Source organism: Molothrus ater, chromosome 6 (genome assembly GCF_012460135.2).
Source record: "Molothrus ater isolate BHLD 08-10-18 breed brown headed cowbird chromosome 6, BPBGC_Mater_1.1, whole genome shotgun sequence".
Taxonomy (NCBI): Eukaryota; Metazoa; Chordata; class Aves; order Passeriformes; family Icteridae; genus Molothrus; species Molothrus ater.
In genome coordinates, this window is record NC_050483.2 from 53,228,973 (window position 1) to 53,243,976 (window position 15,004).

The 15,004-nt window shown below is 41.3% G+C and overlaps 1 protein-coding gene across 1 annotated transcript in view; it reads left to right on the top strand.

The window, feature by feature from the left end:
* KIF26A (kinesin family member 26A) overlaps positions 1-15,004 on the top strand; it is a 96,648-nt gene that overhangs the window by 43,918 nt on the left and 37,726 nt on the right. The window contains exon 4 of the mRNA XM_054515274.1: positions 5,575-5,732. Coding sequence (XP_054371249.1) covers positions 5,575-5,732 — 158 coding nt within the window. The remainder of the gene's footprint in view (positions 1-5,574; positions 5,733-15,004) is intronic.

The following is a 15,004-nucleotide window of genomic DNA, read 5'->3' on the forward strand; positions in this document are numbered from 1 at the left end:
TGGATTGCGTATATTACTTTCCAGTCTGTGACAGCAGATGGGCCTCCTCTTTCTATTTAATTCTACTTCTCTTTAATTTTTCTCCTTCTGCCTCATCTTCCGAGATTGATCATAAGCCAGGCATTAGCAACTCTTGTAGCTGAAAAACCTTCTTTGAGAGAAGGGACATCATGCTCTGCAGTTGATTTACTTTGAACACGAGATGCATATAAAAGTCTGAAACTACAGGTTTAGGCATTCCTGTTGCCACATCCCAGCTGCAGGTTATAAATGACTACAGCAGTGTATTGTAGTTATAAAATGCTCTGCTTATTTTATAATGAGCCCTGGCAGAAACAATGCCAAGTGGCAGTAAAAAGTTTATCCAGAACACGTTTCAGTTCAGCCTGGCATATGCTGCCCTGTTAACTTTATGGGGTGCTCGTCAGTCAGGAGGAGACTTTTCTCACAGGAGATGCATGCAGGACTTGCCCACGCTTATGGGAAAGAAGGGTTTATAATGTGAGCATTATCCAGCTCCAGATTTACGTCACATTTGTTCCAGTCAGTGCTAGTAGGTCATAAGAGCCTTTTTTTGCATGAATCATTTAGGTGGAAAATTATTGTTTTATCATATATAAACAGTAGGTTTAATATTTTGCAAAATCGTTGCATGAAGCAGTTTTTACAGTTTAATTGACTGTGACGTTCTAGTCAGAAAGGGGAAAATAGAAAGTTAGAGCAAATTCTCAAAATCCTCTGTCTGCCTGCTAGTCAGAAAGGGGTAAAAAAAGTTAGAAAAAATTAGTTAGGGGGAAAAAAATCACCAGTACAGACTCAGGCTGTCCCAGGGCACTTAGTGCTTCACCTGCACTACCCTGTTAAGTGCTTTCATTATGGGACCAATTTTTTGAATTAAAATAAATTACATTCAGTTGTGATTCTGATCAACAGATGTGTGTCAGATTCATAGAGGCTCTTGTAATTTTCTTCATTCCCTCATTAGTGATTCTGTTCTCAATACTCTTTTGCAGCTCTATCCAACCTTCTGGTTTTCTTCAGCCATGACAGTATTATCCTGGGACTGATCTATTTTTATAGGTTTTTATAGTCCTGTGTTTTTATTTCCTGTCACCAGACACATATTTTGCATGCATTTCAGAGACCTCGTTTGGCTTTTTTGGATTCCTGGACATTCTCTGAACAAAGGTCAATGTCCAGAGAATGGAAATATTCAGAAAACTGGAAACAGTATGGCTTAGTTTCTGGCTCTGCACTTCAAATGTGTAAAGAGCTTGTTAGAATTGTAATTGTCCTTTGGATGGTAATGGCCAGACAAAGTCCTGTGGATCTGGAAATTTCATCTAGGGCCAACTTCTTTATAGTGTAATTTTGGACTAGTCTGACTTGCTTAAGCCTGGGCAGATGTTTCCTGCCATCTAGTCACAACAGTGAGCTCGTGTGCTGGGATTCAGGGATGGGACAGGGGGTGCCCTGTTCTGCCCAGGACACTTCCACCTCCTCAGCCTGAGGATTTCAGGTCACCTCCATCTATCCTGCCCTTGCCCCCAGCCTTTGGCCCTCCCAGCTGGGAACAACTCCTGCTGTAACTGCTTCTTGTGGCCCTGCCAGCTTCAGCTGTGTGTGTGGATGCTGCCAGCTGGGCATGCAATGTGGCTGACTTGCCCCCACGTCCTCAGGATGGGTCCTGGGACCTGGTCCCAAAGCCCTCCTGTCCATGGCACAGCAGTGACATGAAGCACCAAGACATTGCTCGTTCCTGCACGTGCAAAATGCCTGGTGTGACATTTTCAAATGTCATCCTTGCTGTGCTCTTACTGGTGCCAGTTTTCATGTGGCTTTGGAGAGAGTAGAGGGAAGGGGTCCTATAGAGCAGTTTTGGAAAGCCTTCCTTTGAGGTTTAGCATCTTTCCAAAGGGTTTTTGGTTTTTTCCAATGGCTTTTGTCCAGCAAATATTTTCTTAGAAAATTGAAACAAACATCGCTCTTGGATGTGGAGCCCTATGACATTTTAAATATTCAGTGCAGTCAGTAACATTTTATAGTGACAAGGTTGTACTTTCTGCATTTGATCATCAATGATTTATGAAAATTCATTAAATGGAGAAGCACAGTTCCCTCTCAGCTGCCGTCTGGAGCCTTCTCTCTGTGCTGACTTGAATACTTGGGAAAGCCAAAGTTGCTCAAATTCCTCTAAAAAATTCTGTTTTCCACACACAGTCCTCAGAAAAATATTTGTTGAGATGAGGGAGGTGCATTTAGTTTAAAAAAAAATGCACCTTTCTTTTTTTTGTGGTGAGGCACACTGGAGTGTCCAGGCCCAGGAGGGTCCCATTACTTGCCTTTAGTTTTCTTGCCTCAGGGTAAATGACCTGGACCTGACAAATTTCCTCATACCTGAGCCTTCCTCATCACCTGAGAGATGTAACTTCTAAGGGAGAACTGCATGTGGCTGTGCTGGAAAATCCTGTCACCTTTGGATGGTGCAAACAGTCCTTGAAACGAATCCTAAACTTGGAAGAACTTTTGATGTTTTTCAGCTTCTCATCCTGCAGCAAAACTGAGTTTGCTGTTACCTCTGAGTTTAATATTAATTGGGTAGTTGAAAACCATAAATATTAAATGGGTTGTCTTCTGCAGTAGTCTCCTGATGATTTTATCTTGTATATCTTCACTTCTTGTTCCTTTACAAGAATCAATGCCATCTTATTGGCTTCCCCTCATCCTCTTTTTATGTTCACACAAAACTGAGAATAAAACTTACAGAAAAAGAAATTACAGTTTGAGTTTTCAAATGTGTTTAATGTGGGAATAGCAATTTATCCAACTTAGATACATTGATTTGGAAAGCATATTAACCATCTGCCATCTGAAATATCAGGTTTGATTTGGCTATTTCAAGTTACATGCCTGATATGTCCATAATCATCAGTCTCTTAGAAATGTAGGCTTTTAACTTCTCATAGAAATAAAAAGTGGTGTAAAAGGAATGTGTGTTACACATGGCTTATATTTTTAAATGTGAATAGCTTTTACAGGAATTGATCTATTAACAGATTCCAGTCAGTTCCTACAAGTCTGTTACACTTTGCTGTAAAATGCAATGAAGTTTTGTGCTAACTCTAAAGATTTCATATTTGGATTTAGATCCTGCCATCATTTAGATTATACATTAGTTAGTGTGATTGGTTAGAAACATGTTGCTGTTCCTGTCTTTTTTTCAAAATGTTACTTGAACCCAATTTTCTTTATATCAAGGTCTCTTGTCTAGTATAGCCCCTGTTCAAAGTGAATGAAAAAATTTGTCTTGGGAATTTGACTTGAGCCTGTAATTTTGAATCTGAGACAGCACCTTCTGTGGCAGAGGGTTATGGTTGTCTCCCTGACTTTTCAGACACAGATGTTATCCTGCAGGGGTTGCAGTTTGGGTCCTCCTCTTGCTGGCCACCATGCCACTGCTGCTGAGCTTGGCAGTCCCTGCTGTGCCACTCTCTGGGCTCCATGTGCTGCCTCCAGAGGTTGTGGTGTAGATTTTTTTAGTTTGCAAATTGCTGAATCCATATAAGCTCGTCTTGCTGTCAGCACTTGGTGTCAGTTCACGTAACTCTGAATTTCAGATGTCACGCTGGATTTTACCCACCTGCATGTTGTTCCACGTGCCATATTCTTTCTGTGACTGGTACGGGTCAAGACCACACATTTGTTGCTTCAGTGCATTAATGATCAAATACCTTCTTTATTGACCCCCTCAAGGTTCATTACTCCATCACTTAGTTATAAGCAATTAACCACATGAGTGGATCTGATCCTTTTCCAAGCTTCTCTGTTCCTGGCTGTCATTGCCAGTAGATCATGGATAGGATGGACAGACAAACTCCCTTTTTAAAATAATTTTTCCTTCCACATAATTTCTTTTGTGCCTGTCTTGATCTCTAGCAGTGCTTGGTCTTTCTGTTTTCATCACAGAGAAATCTGATCTTGTGAGATTCCTGTATTACAAAGTGAAGGGTTTTGCAGAGGGCTGTTCAAAGTTTCCAGGTTGGCTTCTAGCATGAGTAGCTTCACTAGGATTAAGTTAATCTGCATGAATGAATTTTGTGTCTCAGCCTCAGATCTCTTTGGTCAGCTCTATAAAAGTACTTTTTTTGTGTGGCACTCTATGCTAAAGCATTACTCAGCCACTCCATAATACTGATAATAGTACTAATCTTGAAAGAACAGACCTTCAAAAGAGCTGGGTGCACTTTTTTCTTGTTGACTTTGTTGGGAACTGGCAATACAGCACTCAGCCTATAGGAATGAGTCCAGATGAAACTCCAGACATGCACCAGTTGAGCACTACTTGGTTGGCAAAGTTTTTTTCCTTGGTACCTAATAACTGGGTTGCCTCAGTTCTCATGAGAAAATCTCTATTTGTATTGTCAGTGTATGAGAAAATTGAGGGTGTGTATGTAACTGGGAGTGCCCTATTGCCATGTCTGCATATCTATAGTTGTAAAACATGATCTATGGCAGCTCAAAATTTAAAATTTGGTGGCATCCTAGGAAGTACCTAATTGTGCTTGCGCTTCATTACAAGGCTGTCTCCTTTCCTGGAATCTATTTTAGCTAATTAGCTGGAAATGTCAAAGTAGTATTTCAGATGACAGAAACATCATATATTATCATACATGAAGCAATTAACTCTTTTGACAAATATTTATTGTGGTGTCATCTTTAATTAAATCTTCAGGACTTGCAGACAGAGAGCAGGTTCTTCCGAAAAGGAGCCTTCCCAGCACTGTCAATGAGCATTTGACTGATGGGGCTTAATTGAACTCAGTACTTGAAAGAGTTGGAGGCCTAAACATAAAGATATAAACCTGACCAATTTCACAATACAGATGTCTGAAATTTTGGCAAAATCTCAAAACAATTACCTCCTTCCAAACTGTGTCTCAGACACTGCAAATCCTCTATGGTGGAGAAGATGCATCTCCAGTCTCTCCTGTTCTTCCACTGGAATGGTTTGCAGGAGAAAAGTGCTGTACACTTGTGTTGCTAAGAAAAATAATACCGAAAAAGAGGACTGTATATATTTTTCTAAAAAAATCAATTTTCTTTTATTTAGTTCTTGGGGTTATTCATGTGGAAACATATTACAAGTGTGACTGTTTGGTTAGTTCCTCTTAAACAGATAGGTCTTGTAGGTGATGTGCCGCTGAGAAATAATTCTTGACAGTCATAACTGAACCAGATAAACAGTTCTGCTAGCTCCCAAATAGCACTGTAAAACAAAAGGGTTCTGCTTATCGTTTTCCATTTCTTCATGCCTGTCAAACTGTTTAACTGTGCATTACTCCTCACAAAGGTTCTCTGTGTTTTTCTGCTCCTCCTCTGTGGTCATGGTTTTTACTTTCTCTGTTGCTGAACCTCCTGTAGTACACTTGTGCACCTGTATCACTCCTCACCTGCTGCTGATCTTCACCTTCACCCTTGCAAAGAGTCGCTTTGGAAGTGCTGTGTGAAATTTTTCCCTGTCATGGCCATGGATTAAAGTGTACTAACCTGTACATATGTTTTTATTTTTATCAGGGAGAAGCAGCAGCAGAAAGTGGCCGAGATGTTCCCAGTGCTCAGCTCAGCCCAGGGCAGCCCAGCTCCGACCCCGTGGGCGCAGCAGCGCCCCAGAGCGCGGTGGCTCCGGCCGGGGTCTCGGCAGGTACCTCGGCTGCTGCTTCCTTCTTCATAAGGTAGTTCCTCTTTTCCTGCTTTCCATAACTGCCCGTGGGTCTTCAGACAGCTGGGAAATGTTATTCAGTCTTTGCCAAGGTGCTGGTTGCTGAGGGGTGGAGTTGGTCCCCTGGTCATGGCTGTGGCTTTCTACTGCCGCCGGAGAGCAGAGATGGGATGGGGATGCCCCGATTCTCTCTCTGGGGACCTGGAACCAAAACCCAAAAAGTCACTTGACCAAAAACCCAGGGAAACCTTTGTTGGGCTTTGTCCAGTCCTCAATGGCCATCTTCACCACAAGTCTGCTATTCTATAGGTTTCCTTGGAGCAAAAGCTGAAGTAACAAGTCTTTTTCTCTCAGATCTAGATTAAGAAAAGGTATTTATTATGCAGTAGTATGGCCTATGTGTCCAAATAAGTTTTTCCACGGTTGGTAGAAACAGTTAAAACAGTTTGACATTCTTCTTTTAGCAATAGCCCACAACAATCTTTTTTTTTTTCTGTTCTGGTGTCTTATAACAAAAATATGTTAGTTTTGTTTGGATGTTTGTTGTAATTAGCAATGTTGATTAAATGTAATACACTGTCAAGCAGATGGTACTTAAAACAACAAAACTCAGGGCTTTGTACTTGCATTCCAACTCCTTTTTTAATTCTGAGCTGAACATATTTTGAGACAATATTGAAAAGCGTATGCCTGTGAATGGCACTAAAGTAAAATTTATGCACTGGGAATCCCTTGCAGAATGTAATCACAATGGTAATTGTGTTGTTTCCTTTTCATTGGTCTTTAAGATGTTTTATACCATTAAATAAATGATGTTTACTATAAATTGCAATCTGACCTCAGAAAGAGCTTGACTTTCCAAGTTCTGCTTTTTTAAAAGAACATGGTACAATGATTTGAAATGTCAAATGCCTGAGTGTCACAGTCTGTCTGTACACTGGAGGTTGGGAAATGACTGCCCCAAGAGCACTGTGTGTAAGTTAGGGGATTGTCTCTGTGCTGAGGGTTTAAATCAACACAGAGGAATGGTGGCCTGCAGAGGATGATTTGTTTCATTCAAAGATAGGTATCTGAAATAATCAGTGGGAATGGATAAGAAAGGTACAGGGAGAAGCTCAGACATCTCTTTTCTTGTTTAGTTACCTAAGCAAGGACAGATGCATCCTTTCCAAGTATTTAGATGGGATGCAGCACAGCTTTTGTTACTGCATTTCATATTGTGGGTATGATTTTAGCTTAATCTACTTTTGGATTTATTTCAGTGTTAATTTGTATGTCATAAGAAAATGCAAAGATTTTTCCCTTTCACTGGGGAAGCCAGAAAATAAAATACCTTCCTTGAAACTGAGAGAAAGAAATCAGTGCCTAATAGTACAAAAGAAGACCCAAAATATTTTCTCTCAGTGATGCTTTTGTCACTGGTCAGCAAAACTCAGTTCTGTTTTTATTCTGAAGTGAGTGTCATTGACTTAATTCAAAGATTCTTGAAGTCAGCAGCAAGACTGCAAATGACATCATTGTATGTTGGATCAGGCCCTAATTGCTTTTCATGAATCTGTCTGTGCCTTGAGTGAATCAGAATTTTATAGCTTTAGCAGCTCTGTGCTAGCTAAAACATTTTAAAACCCCATTAGTACGTTGCTTATTCCCTACCCATGTTTCCTGTATTCAAAATTGATTCTCTTGAATTTTTTAACTGATGGACAGAGCTGATGGAAATTTTTGTGCACAAAGCACTTTTGTTTCTTATTCTGTTGTTGTTGAAATACAAGAAAAAGAATATCTCACAATGATTTTGTGGGGGAGAGAGATCCATCATTGATCTCTGGCATTTGTAAATAGGTTGAGCAGATTCTCAGAAGGGTGCACAGGGCATGGCCAGGCTGCTCCCCCAGCTTTGGCAATAACCTCAGGAGACGTTCCCATTGCTCCTTCTTTTTTGACTCTTCTGCCATTGGGACCTTAATGGATTAAAGTCTCCATGCTGAGTCCTCCACCCTCAAGCCATGCAGTCCTCTCAGCAGGAGGGGAAAGGAAGAGGTGGAAATCCTTAAGGATGAGTGAGAGATGACACAGATACTGGCAGAAATGCCTTATCCAGGAACCACAGATGCTAGGATATCCCACTTTGGGGGGTTTTGTTCAGTAAATGGGCTCTCAGGCTTCTTTGCTTCAACCCTCCCACTCCTGTCTCCTTCCCCTTGCACCATCCAGCCTTGAACTTGCTGAGGAAGAAGATCATCCCTGCCTTGACTCTTTTGCAGCAGCATTCACTTGTCTCTCCTTCATCTCTGTTCAGCTAATCCTCTCTCAAGAAGCACCTGGAGATGAAAGAAGAGTCATGGCTGTAGTGTCATGCTGTAGTCCCCATTCATTGTATTTGATGGGGTTTTTTTGCCGTACTGAAACTCCTCAGCCACTTGAAATCTGAACTTCATAGCAAGGCCAGTGTGTTACTCACATTATGCAGAGCCTGGCAGATTTTGTTCTTGTTCTCTACTGGAATAAATGCAGTTAATATATTGACAATCACACAGACACACATATATTTAATTTTTGGAAATCATTGGCCTCTCTTTGACCAAGTCTTCTGAGGATCTTCAACTGTTTGTAAGAGGAGCTGTGGTTGAAACTTTGGCTTGTTAAAAGGGCTGATTTGCCTTGGGAATAAAGTCTCTAGGCAAAAATATGCTTATATTTTAATGTTCAGTGTATTTGGTGCAGGGTAAGATACTTAGGAAGACAAAGACTTCATAGGCTGCTTGTGGAAACTGCATCTGTGATTTCCTGGGCCCCAGCAACACTAGAAACGGGTTTTTTTTCCACATGAATAAAGTATTCCAATCTTACTTTTCATAAAACAGCATTCACTGTGTTTGTACAGGTCTTAGCACATCTAGCTTTTGGGTTGTGACATGGTTTCCTGGCCACATATAAATGCCTTTTTCACATTAAAACTGGAGTTTCTGTTTGCTGAAATAACACCCTTACACTCTGGCTTGTGGACTGTTTTGTGCCTGGGAAGGGAGATCCATGCTGGATTTTTTTTTTGTTAGTTCTTTTTTCTTTTACTTCAGTTTGTTCCTTGATGAGAATCAGTTTTGTGTTTGCAAGGTCACAAACTCTGAAGACAGGACATGAGAGTTCATGTCCTCACCTGGAAAACAACAGCTAAGAGATGCAAGAAAAAGGATACCTGGTCATAAGAGGTCCCCATGGTTAAAATGAGTATCTTTAAGATATTCTTTGCAGGGAATGCACTGATTTTTTTAAGCATGTGTGCAGCCCAAATCTACATATTCATCCAAAGCTCTTTCTCATTTGAATGTCATATTTAATTTCTTCAAGCTTAATTATGTTCTGCTTTAAAAAAAAAAGTATTTTATTCATTACCAAGAAATGCAGAGAATCACTAAGTATTCGAAATCAAAGCCAAATATTAAAGACAGCAGACAGAAGCGTATTAAGAAATTAAATCAGTTTTAAGCTTTTTTCCTCACTGTGATCTGTCACAGAAGGAGGAAAGCTTTGATTAACATCTGACTCTGTCACGTAAGCAAATTGCCAGACATTACTCAGTGGTTGTGTTACCAGAGGATTTAGCAGAAAATGGAGCTTCTCAGTAGGTCACTGGCAGAACGAGAAAGCCAGGGCAAAAAGCACAGCTTATATTCATGGATGGCTGTGAAGAAACTCCCAGTTCACCCTTACATTTAAAAAAAAAGTTTATTCTTGCATTCTTCAGATTTAAGAAGAATGCAGCTGGCTTTGTCCCTTGGTGGGGCATGAACTGTACCTTGCCTAGTGCTCCACACTTTACACCTGTTTCCAGGTGGGTTTTTTGTATAAGGAACCTGAACAAACTTTATATTACTAAGGGAAAATATGTGAGATAGTTGTAGGACCCTTCTGTGGGCTATGCTTGCAGCTAAGTAAATATTGGCATATTTTGTTATAAAGCTGTAATAAGCTTTATAGCAAAGTTGGGTTTTCTTGTCACGCGAACAGTGGGGGAAGACAGGAAATGGTGTAAAAGATCAGGCAGGAGAAGGGCAGCAAGGAGGAGAATGGGCATGCACTTGGGAAGAGGTTAATGGGCTCTCTGACAAAAAAGAAAATACCACTCCCTTGGGAGAAGAATCCAGACCCCCAATAAATCGAAGCTGTCACCATTAACGTGCCATTTCCGTGCTGGTGGCCGGTGACAGCAGTGGCTGTGCAGCTGGGTGGGGTGTGGTGTTTGTGGTGTTTTTACCTGCCCTCAGTGCACAAGCTGCAAGGAAGATTTGAGCAGTGACAGGACAGCGAGGAGGAATCAAAACTGGTTAGAAGAAAATAAGTATCTAACCTAGCAACCCAGAGCAGCACTGAGCAGAAGACAAACTGCATTAAGTCCCTCTTCGAAAATTCTCACCTTGTTTGATGTTGATCTTTTCAAACTGGTTTGCTGACAGGGTTGCATTTGCTGCTGTGGGACTGCTGCCTTTGAAGTGGGGAAATAACTGTATAGTTACGACTCCTTTCCCTTGTATCCACCTGCTTTGGTTTGAAAAATTAATCTTCCAAACATAGCACTCACTGGTTTTCAGGTTTCTAAATTATTTGTGATGTTGCTGGGCTTTGCAGAATTAGAACCATTTAAGATAATAAATCAGAGAAGCACAGTGGTGAATCACACCCATTATCTTTCCTCTCGTCATCCTCCTGCATGTTTGGGAAAGCTGTGTCAATTTAGGCATGATATAAAACATTGCACATGATATGCTTTTTGAGAGCAGATTTTCTTAACAAAATATACAATCTCTGAGTAATGTAATTGAACATCTGAAGAGTTAAAATAAGCGTAGTTGTCTTTTACTGGAGTCAGGATATTCCATCATATTTTAATGCCTGTGAATTTGGATTAAAGAATCTAATTATTCACTAATGAGCAGTAATGGTACATATAAACTAAGGGTCACTATCCTATTACAGGCACCTGATGGTTCACTGATAAGCATTTGGTCATTAGATTGACCATAAAATACAGTCAATAATTGAGGTTACTCATAGAGCAGACACCTTATCAGCTTTAGGCATGGTGGGACAGCTTGTCAGTACTCAGTGTCCTGATTGTGCTGTGACTGAGCATATGATTAGGGTATTGAAGCAGTTTGTATCTAATGAAACTGCAGGAAAGGCACAGCAATATTAGCACAACCACTAAATGACTAATGTATTTTTGTTCCAAGCCTTAGACACGTCAATTAGTTCCAATAAACTCTGATCTAGTGTAGTGGTAGGCAGAGAATTCAGATATTTTATGTACAAGCTTTCATTATAATAGTCAAAATTTGTAACATTTAGGGGACAGATGAAATCTGTGTGGCTTTGAATAAGAAATGGTGGAAATAATAAAGCTTGTCATTACTGGTTTTACTTCATTTTTTTCAGTTTTATTTTTGCATCTTTTAAATGTAGTATACTGAGACAATGTCTCAGTGCCTGATTTAAAAGATGAAGCTGCTGGCAGCAAATCAGATGTCCACATTTTGCTTTGAAGTCCATTCGTGCAGTTCATGTAGGCTTTTGCCTATAGATCTAAACTTAGAATGTGTTCTTTAGCATTTTGTACCATATGGAACATTAGTCAAATAGTCCCATCTTGAAAGCTTTTGTAGAGATATTGATTTTGCTGTGCTTCAAACTGTTGCAAAGAAAATAACCTCAGAACCTATTCTTTTATGATTTTTTTTTCCTTGAGGATGCCTTAACTTTCATAAATTATTTAATATGGGGAAAGATGCAAAATGCCTTTTGTCTTTCTGAGCTGCTGTTCAGGCTTCTCTGATGCGACCTTGGAAAGTAACCATAGAAACATGTTAAAAGCATCAACTGAAAATCAGTAGTTCAGTTTGACAGTGATGCAAATTCTGTGAAAGAAGATTATGATGTATTAGGAACATTTGAGGCATATATTACTGCTAACCTGTTAAACCTGATTATTCCATGACTATCAGTACTTTCAGAATTTAATGCAGGGGAAAAAAGCAAAAAAAAGATGAACATTTTTTTTTTAATAAGTTGCCATGTTTAAGGTGTTTCTAGGTAAATCACTTCAGCCTGTCATTCTCTGTCCTGTTAAAAGCAAGAATTATATTTCTTCTAAGCTCATAATGTAGTTCACAATTCCCTGGATTTAATAGCTGTATACTTCTGCTCAGTACCCTGCTGGGGTGTACAGGTATGCTGGCTTTGTGCAGAGCTGGCACAAATTAAACCTCTTTGACAGATAATATGAATAACTGGGTTATGAATAAGTAGTAGTTCATCAAAAGGTGAAGAAAATCTGTGATTCATTGGATCCTGAGTTAGAGATTTTTGTGCTGACCTGTGGTAGTTAAGCTAGTCTGTGAGGCTGAAACAGGAATCCCTGCTGTAGTTGCAGGTAACCACAGTAAATTCTTGATGAATCATGGGTCAAAGAAGAAGCAGAGTTACTTCTTAAAGCTGCCTCAATAACCATAACCCCCGCCCAAGAAATCCTGTGTTGATGTGATGTGGGAAAATTTAATTTGAACTAGTGACCTTAGAAAGTGGGGTACAAGCCCTTCCTGATGAGGGCTGCTTTGCTGGCAGATTCACTCACACCTTGTGCATGGTTTGTCCCTGTTTCACAGTGCCATAGCAGTATGGTGGGAGCTGCAGGGCTCCTCAGGGATGTGATGGCATTAATGCAGCCCAGCAGCCCCTCAGTGCACCATCCCTTCCTTGTGCCCCAAAAGCCCCACTTTCTCTTGCTACCATTTGGTCACTGCTCAGGAATGGTGGCTGAGAAATTTGCAGCTTGAGGGAGAGCTGTAGATGTGCAGATGAAGTGGAGCATCCAGATGTTTCAGGGGCAGCCAGATACATAATTAATGTTTCCTTCTTAATGAGTCCTTACTCTGGATTTAGAGTGGAGGACTGGAGCAGCCTGATCCCTGCAGGGGGATATGTGGGGCTGGAGAGGCAATGCCCTCCTGTCCCCCTTTTCCTCTCTGCATGGAGCCAGGGAGAGCAAGATGTGCAGATGGAGAGGGAGCAGGTGTCACAGGGGCTGGCCTTGTCTCGCCTGTGCCGTGCCACGCTGCTGGAATGTGGCTGCTCCCTGTCCCCAGAGAGCAAATGTGACCCACAGGTCTCACAGTGTGCTGTGGGGACAGGGGATGGGGCAGGGTGTGAGGCTTTGTGCAGTATCTTGTATCACTTAGGGCAGCTTAAGCTTTCCTAGTTGCTGTGGCAGCATAATACTGCCTATAATTAAGGACAAACAAAGAGTGTGTGCTTTAGGTATATCCCATTTCACGTTAGCCCGTGAGGAGGATAAATTAGGAGATAAGCCTGAATTTATTAGGCTTTGTTCTTGGAAGCACAAATGACTCTCAGGACAGCGTGTTTAACAGCAGAACATCATTACTGGTATCACTGCTAATGCAGCATCATGCATTTACACACTGCACTGTTGGTGTGTGGTGAGCCAGGCTCCCTGCTAGAAACAGCTCATCTGTGATACTGTGAGCTGAGACACTGAGCTGGGCTTCAGCAAAGGGACAGGTGAGGAACCTGGAGTAGCTGAGAGAAGAGGGAAAGTGGAGTTTGGACATGGTGAGTTAGAACGCTGTGCAAAGCATGAAAAGGTCCCCAAGGCCAGCAGATCTGGGGTCAGGGTATCCCTGTTGGTTTAGAGAGGGGAGGCACTGAAGATCAGCCAAGGTGGAGAGCCCAGGGTGAGGGTTTGAGAGAGTCTCAGAGGGAACTGGATGGTGAAGCAGGACTGGGCATCTGTGAGTCATTGCCTTGGAAGACAAAGCTCCTGTATGGAGTGTTAGAGATCATGGTATGGGAGAGATATGCAAGACAGCAGTGTTAAGGAGATGTTTGGAAGGAGAAGCCTCTGTTGGATGGCACAGGCTCTAGGACTTGTGTGGGAGCAGGGTTGGACTGTGCAGGAGGTGGCAGAATAAAGCAAGGAGGGAACCTGGTGCCAACCAGATTGGCAAGAAATATGAAAAGGAAGAAGCAGAAAAGAGGGGGAAAAGAAGAGAAAAGAGAGGGAAAAATGGATCTAGTAATGTGGGGATCATGTAACGAGGTCAGGATTTTGGAGAGGATGTTCTAGGTCTTAACTTCAGCTTGAGAGCAGAAGCAGAATTGGGGCACAGCAAAGCACTTCCAGTGTTTTCTGCTGACCAAATACCTTAAAGATCTTTATAATTTGAGGCCACACCTAAGGAAGCCTGATTTTTGTCAGCCCTGAGTGCCTTGATGAATGACAATACAAGAGGTTCTGGAGCAGTAGAGGCAGCCCTCCCAGGAGATGTGGTGACTTTTTGAGCTGCTGTAGATGGTTCAGTGCAGACAGTGGTTGCAGTGGTTGGGTCTTAGATTAACTCTATATACTGAGGCATTCTTGATGCCCATGAGGAAGAGAAAAGAAGAATAATTTAAAACAGATGTGCCCACAAGTAGGGGAGAATCTATGCCTTTAGAGCTACCAAGGTTTACATTTATTTATGAGCATAAATGGTGGTCAGTGGATTTTGAACTAGGAAAAGATCTGAAGTACTTGACTGGAGTCATACAGATATTTCTTCTTATTTTGTCCTCTCTTGGATCTTCTGCTCATCTTGCTCATCTAATATTTTCTCCCTTAATTTTAGTTGGTTTTTTTTTTTTCCATTTTTTTTCTATATGACCCTTTATTTTCTCCTTCCTCCCTAGCTGAATGCACTTGATTATTCTGTTTTCCTGAGTGTATGGAATCTCACCGCTGCCTAGCTACCAGCATCTCTCTTTCCCCTTGGATTTTTTCCTTTCTTTCTGCCCTTCCTAGCTTGTCAAGAGGAGCACTTCTCCTGCCTCCCCCTCAGCCCAGCCCTCCCAGTCTGCCTGCTTTTTTGGCTCCTGGACTCCTGACCAGCAGCGCTTGCTCTGACTCCGTTATTTGGGGCTCCTCAGCCTGGCAGCAGTGGCAGCTGCACTGGTGGTTTTTCTGCAGTGGGAACGGAGCATTCCATAGGTAAAATGATAATGGTGACTTTCCTGTGGGGATGTAATTTGACAGTTTGCACCTGTTTTTACAACTTTATTAGTGACTTTCAGACTCTTCCAATAGCATATTTAACTATTTTAATACCATTGTTAAGACAGGGAGACTTAGCAGGTGAAATAGTTTTAAATCAGACTGATAGTTAATTGTATATTTCGTTTTTGTGGCTAACTTGGAGTCACTCTAACATTCAGTTTATGGTGTGCAGGATGTGG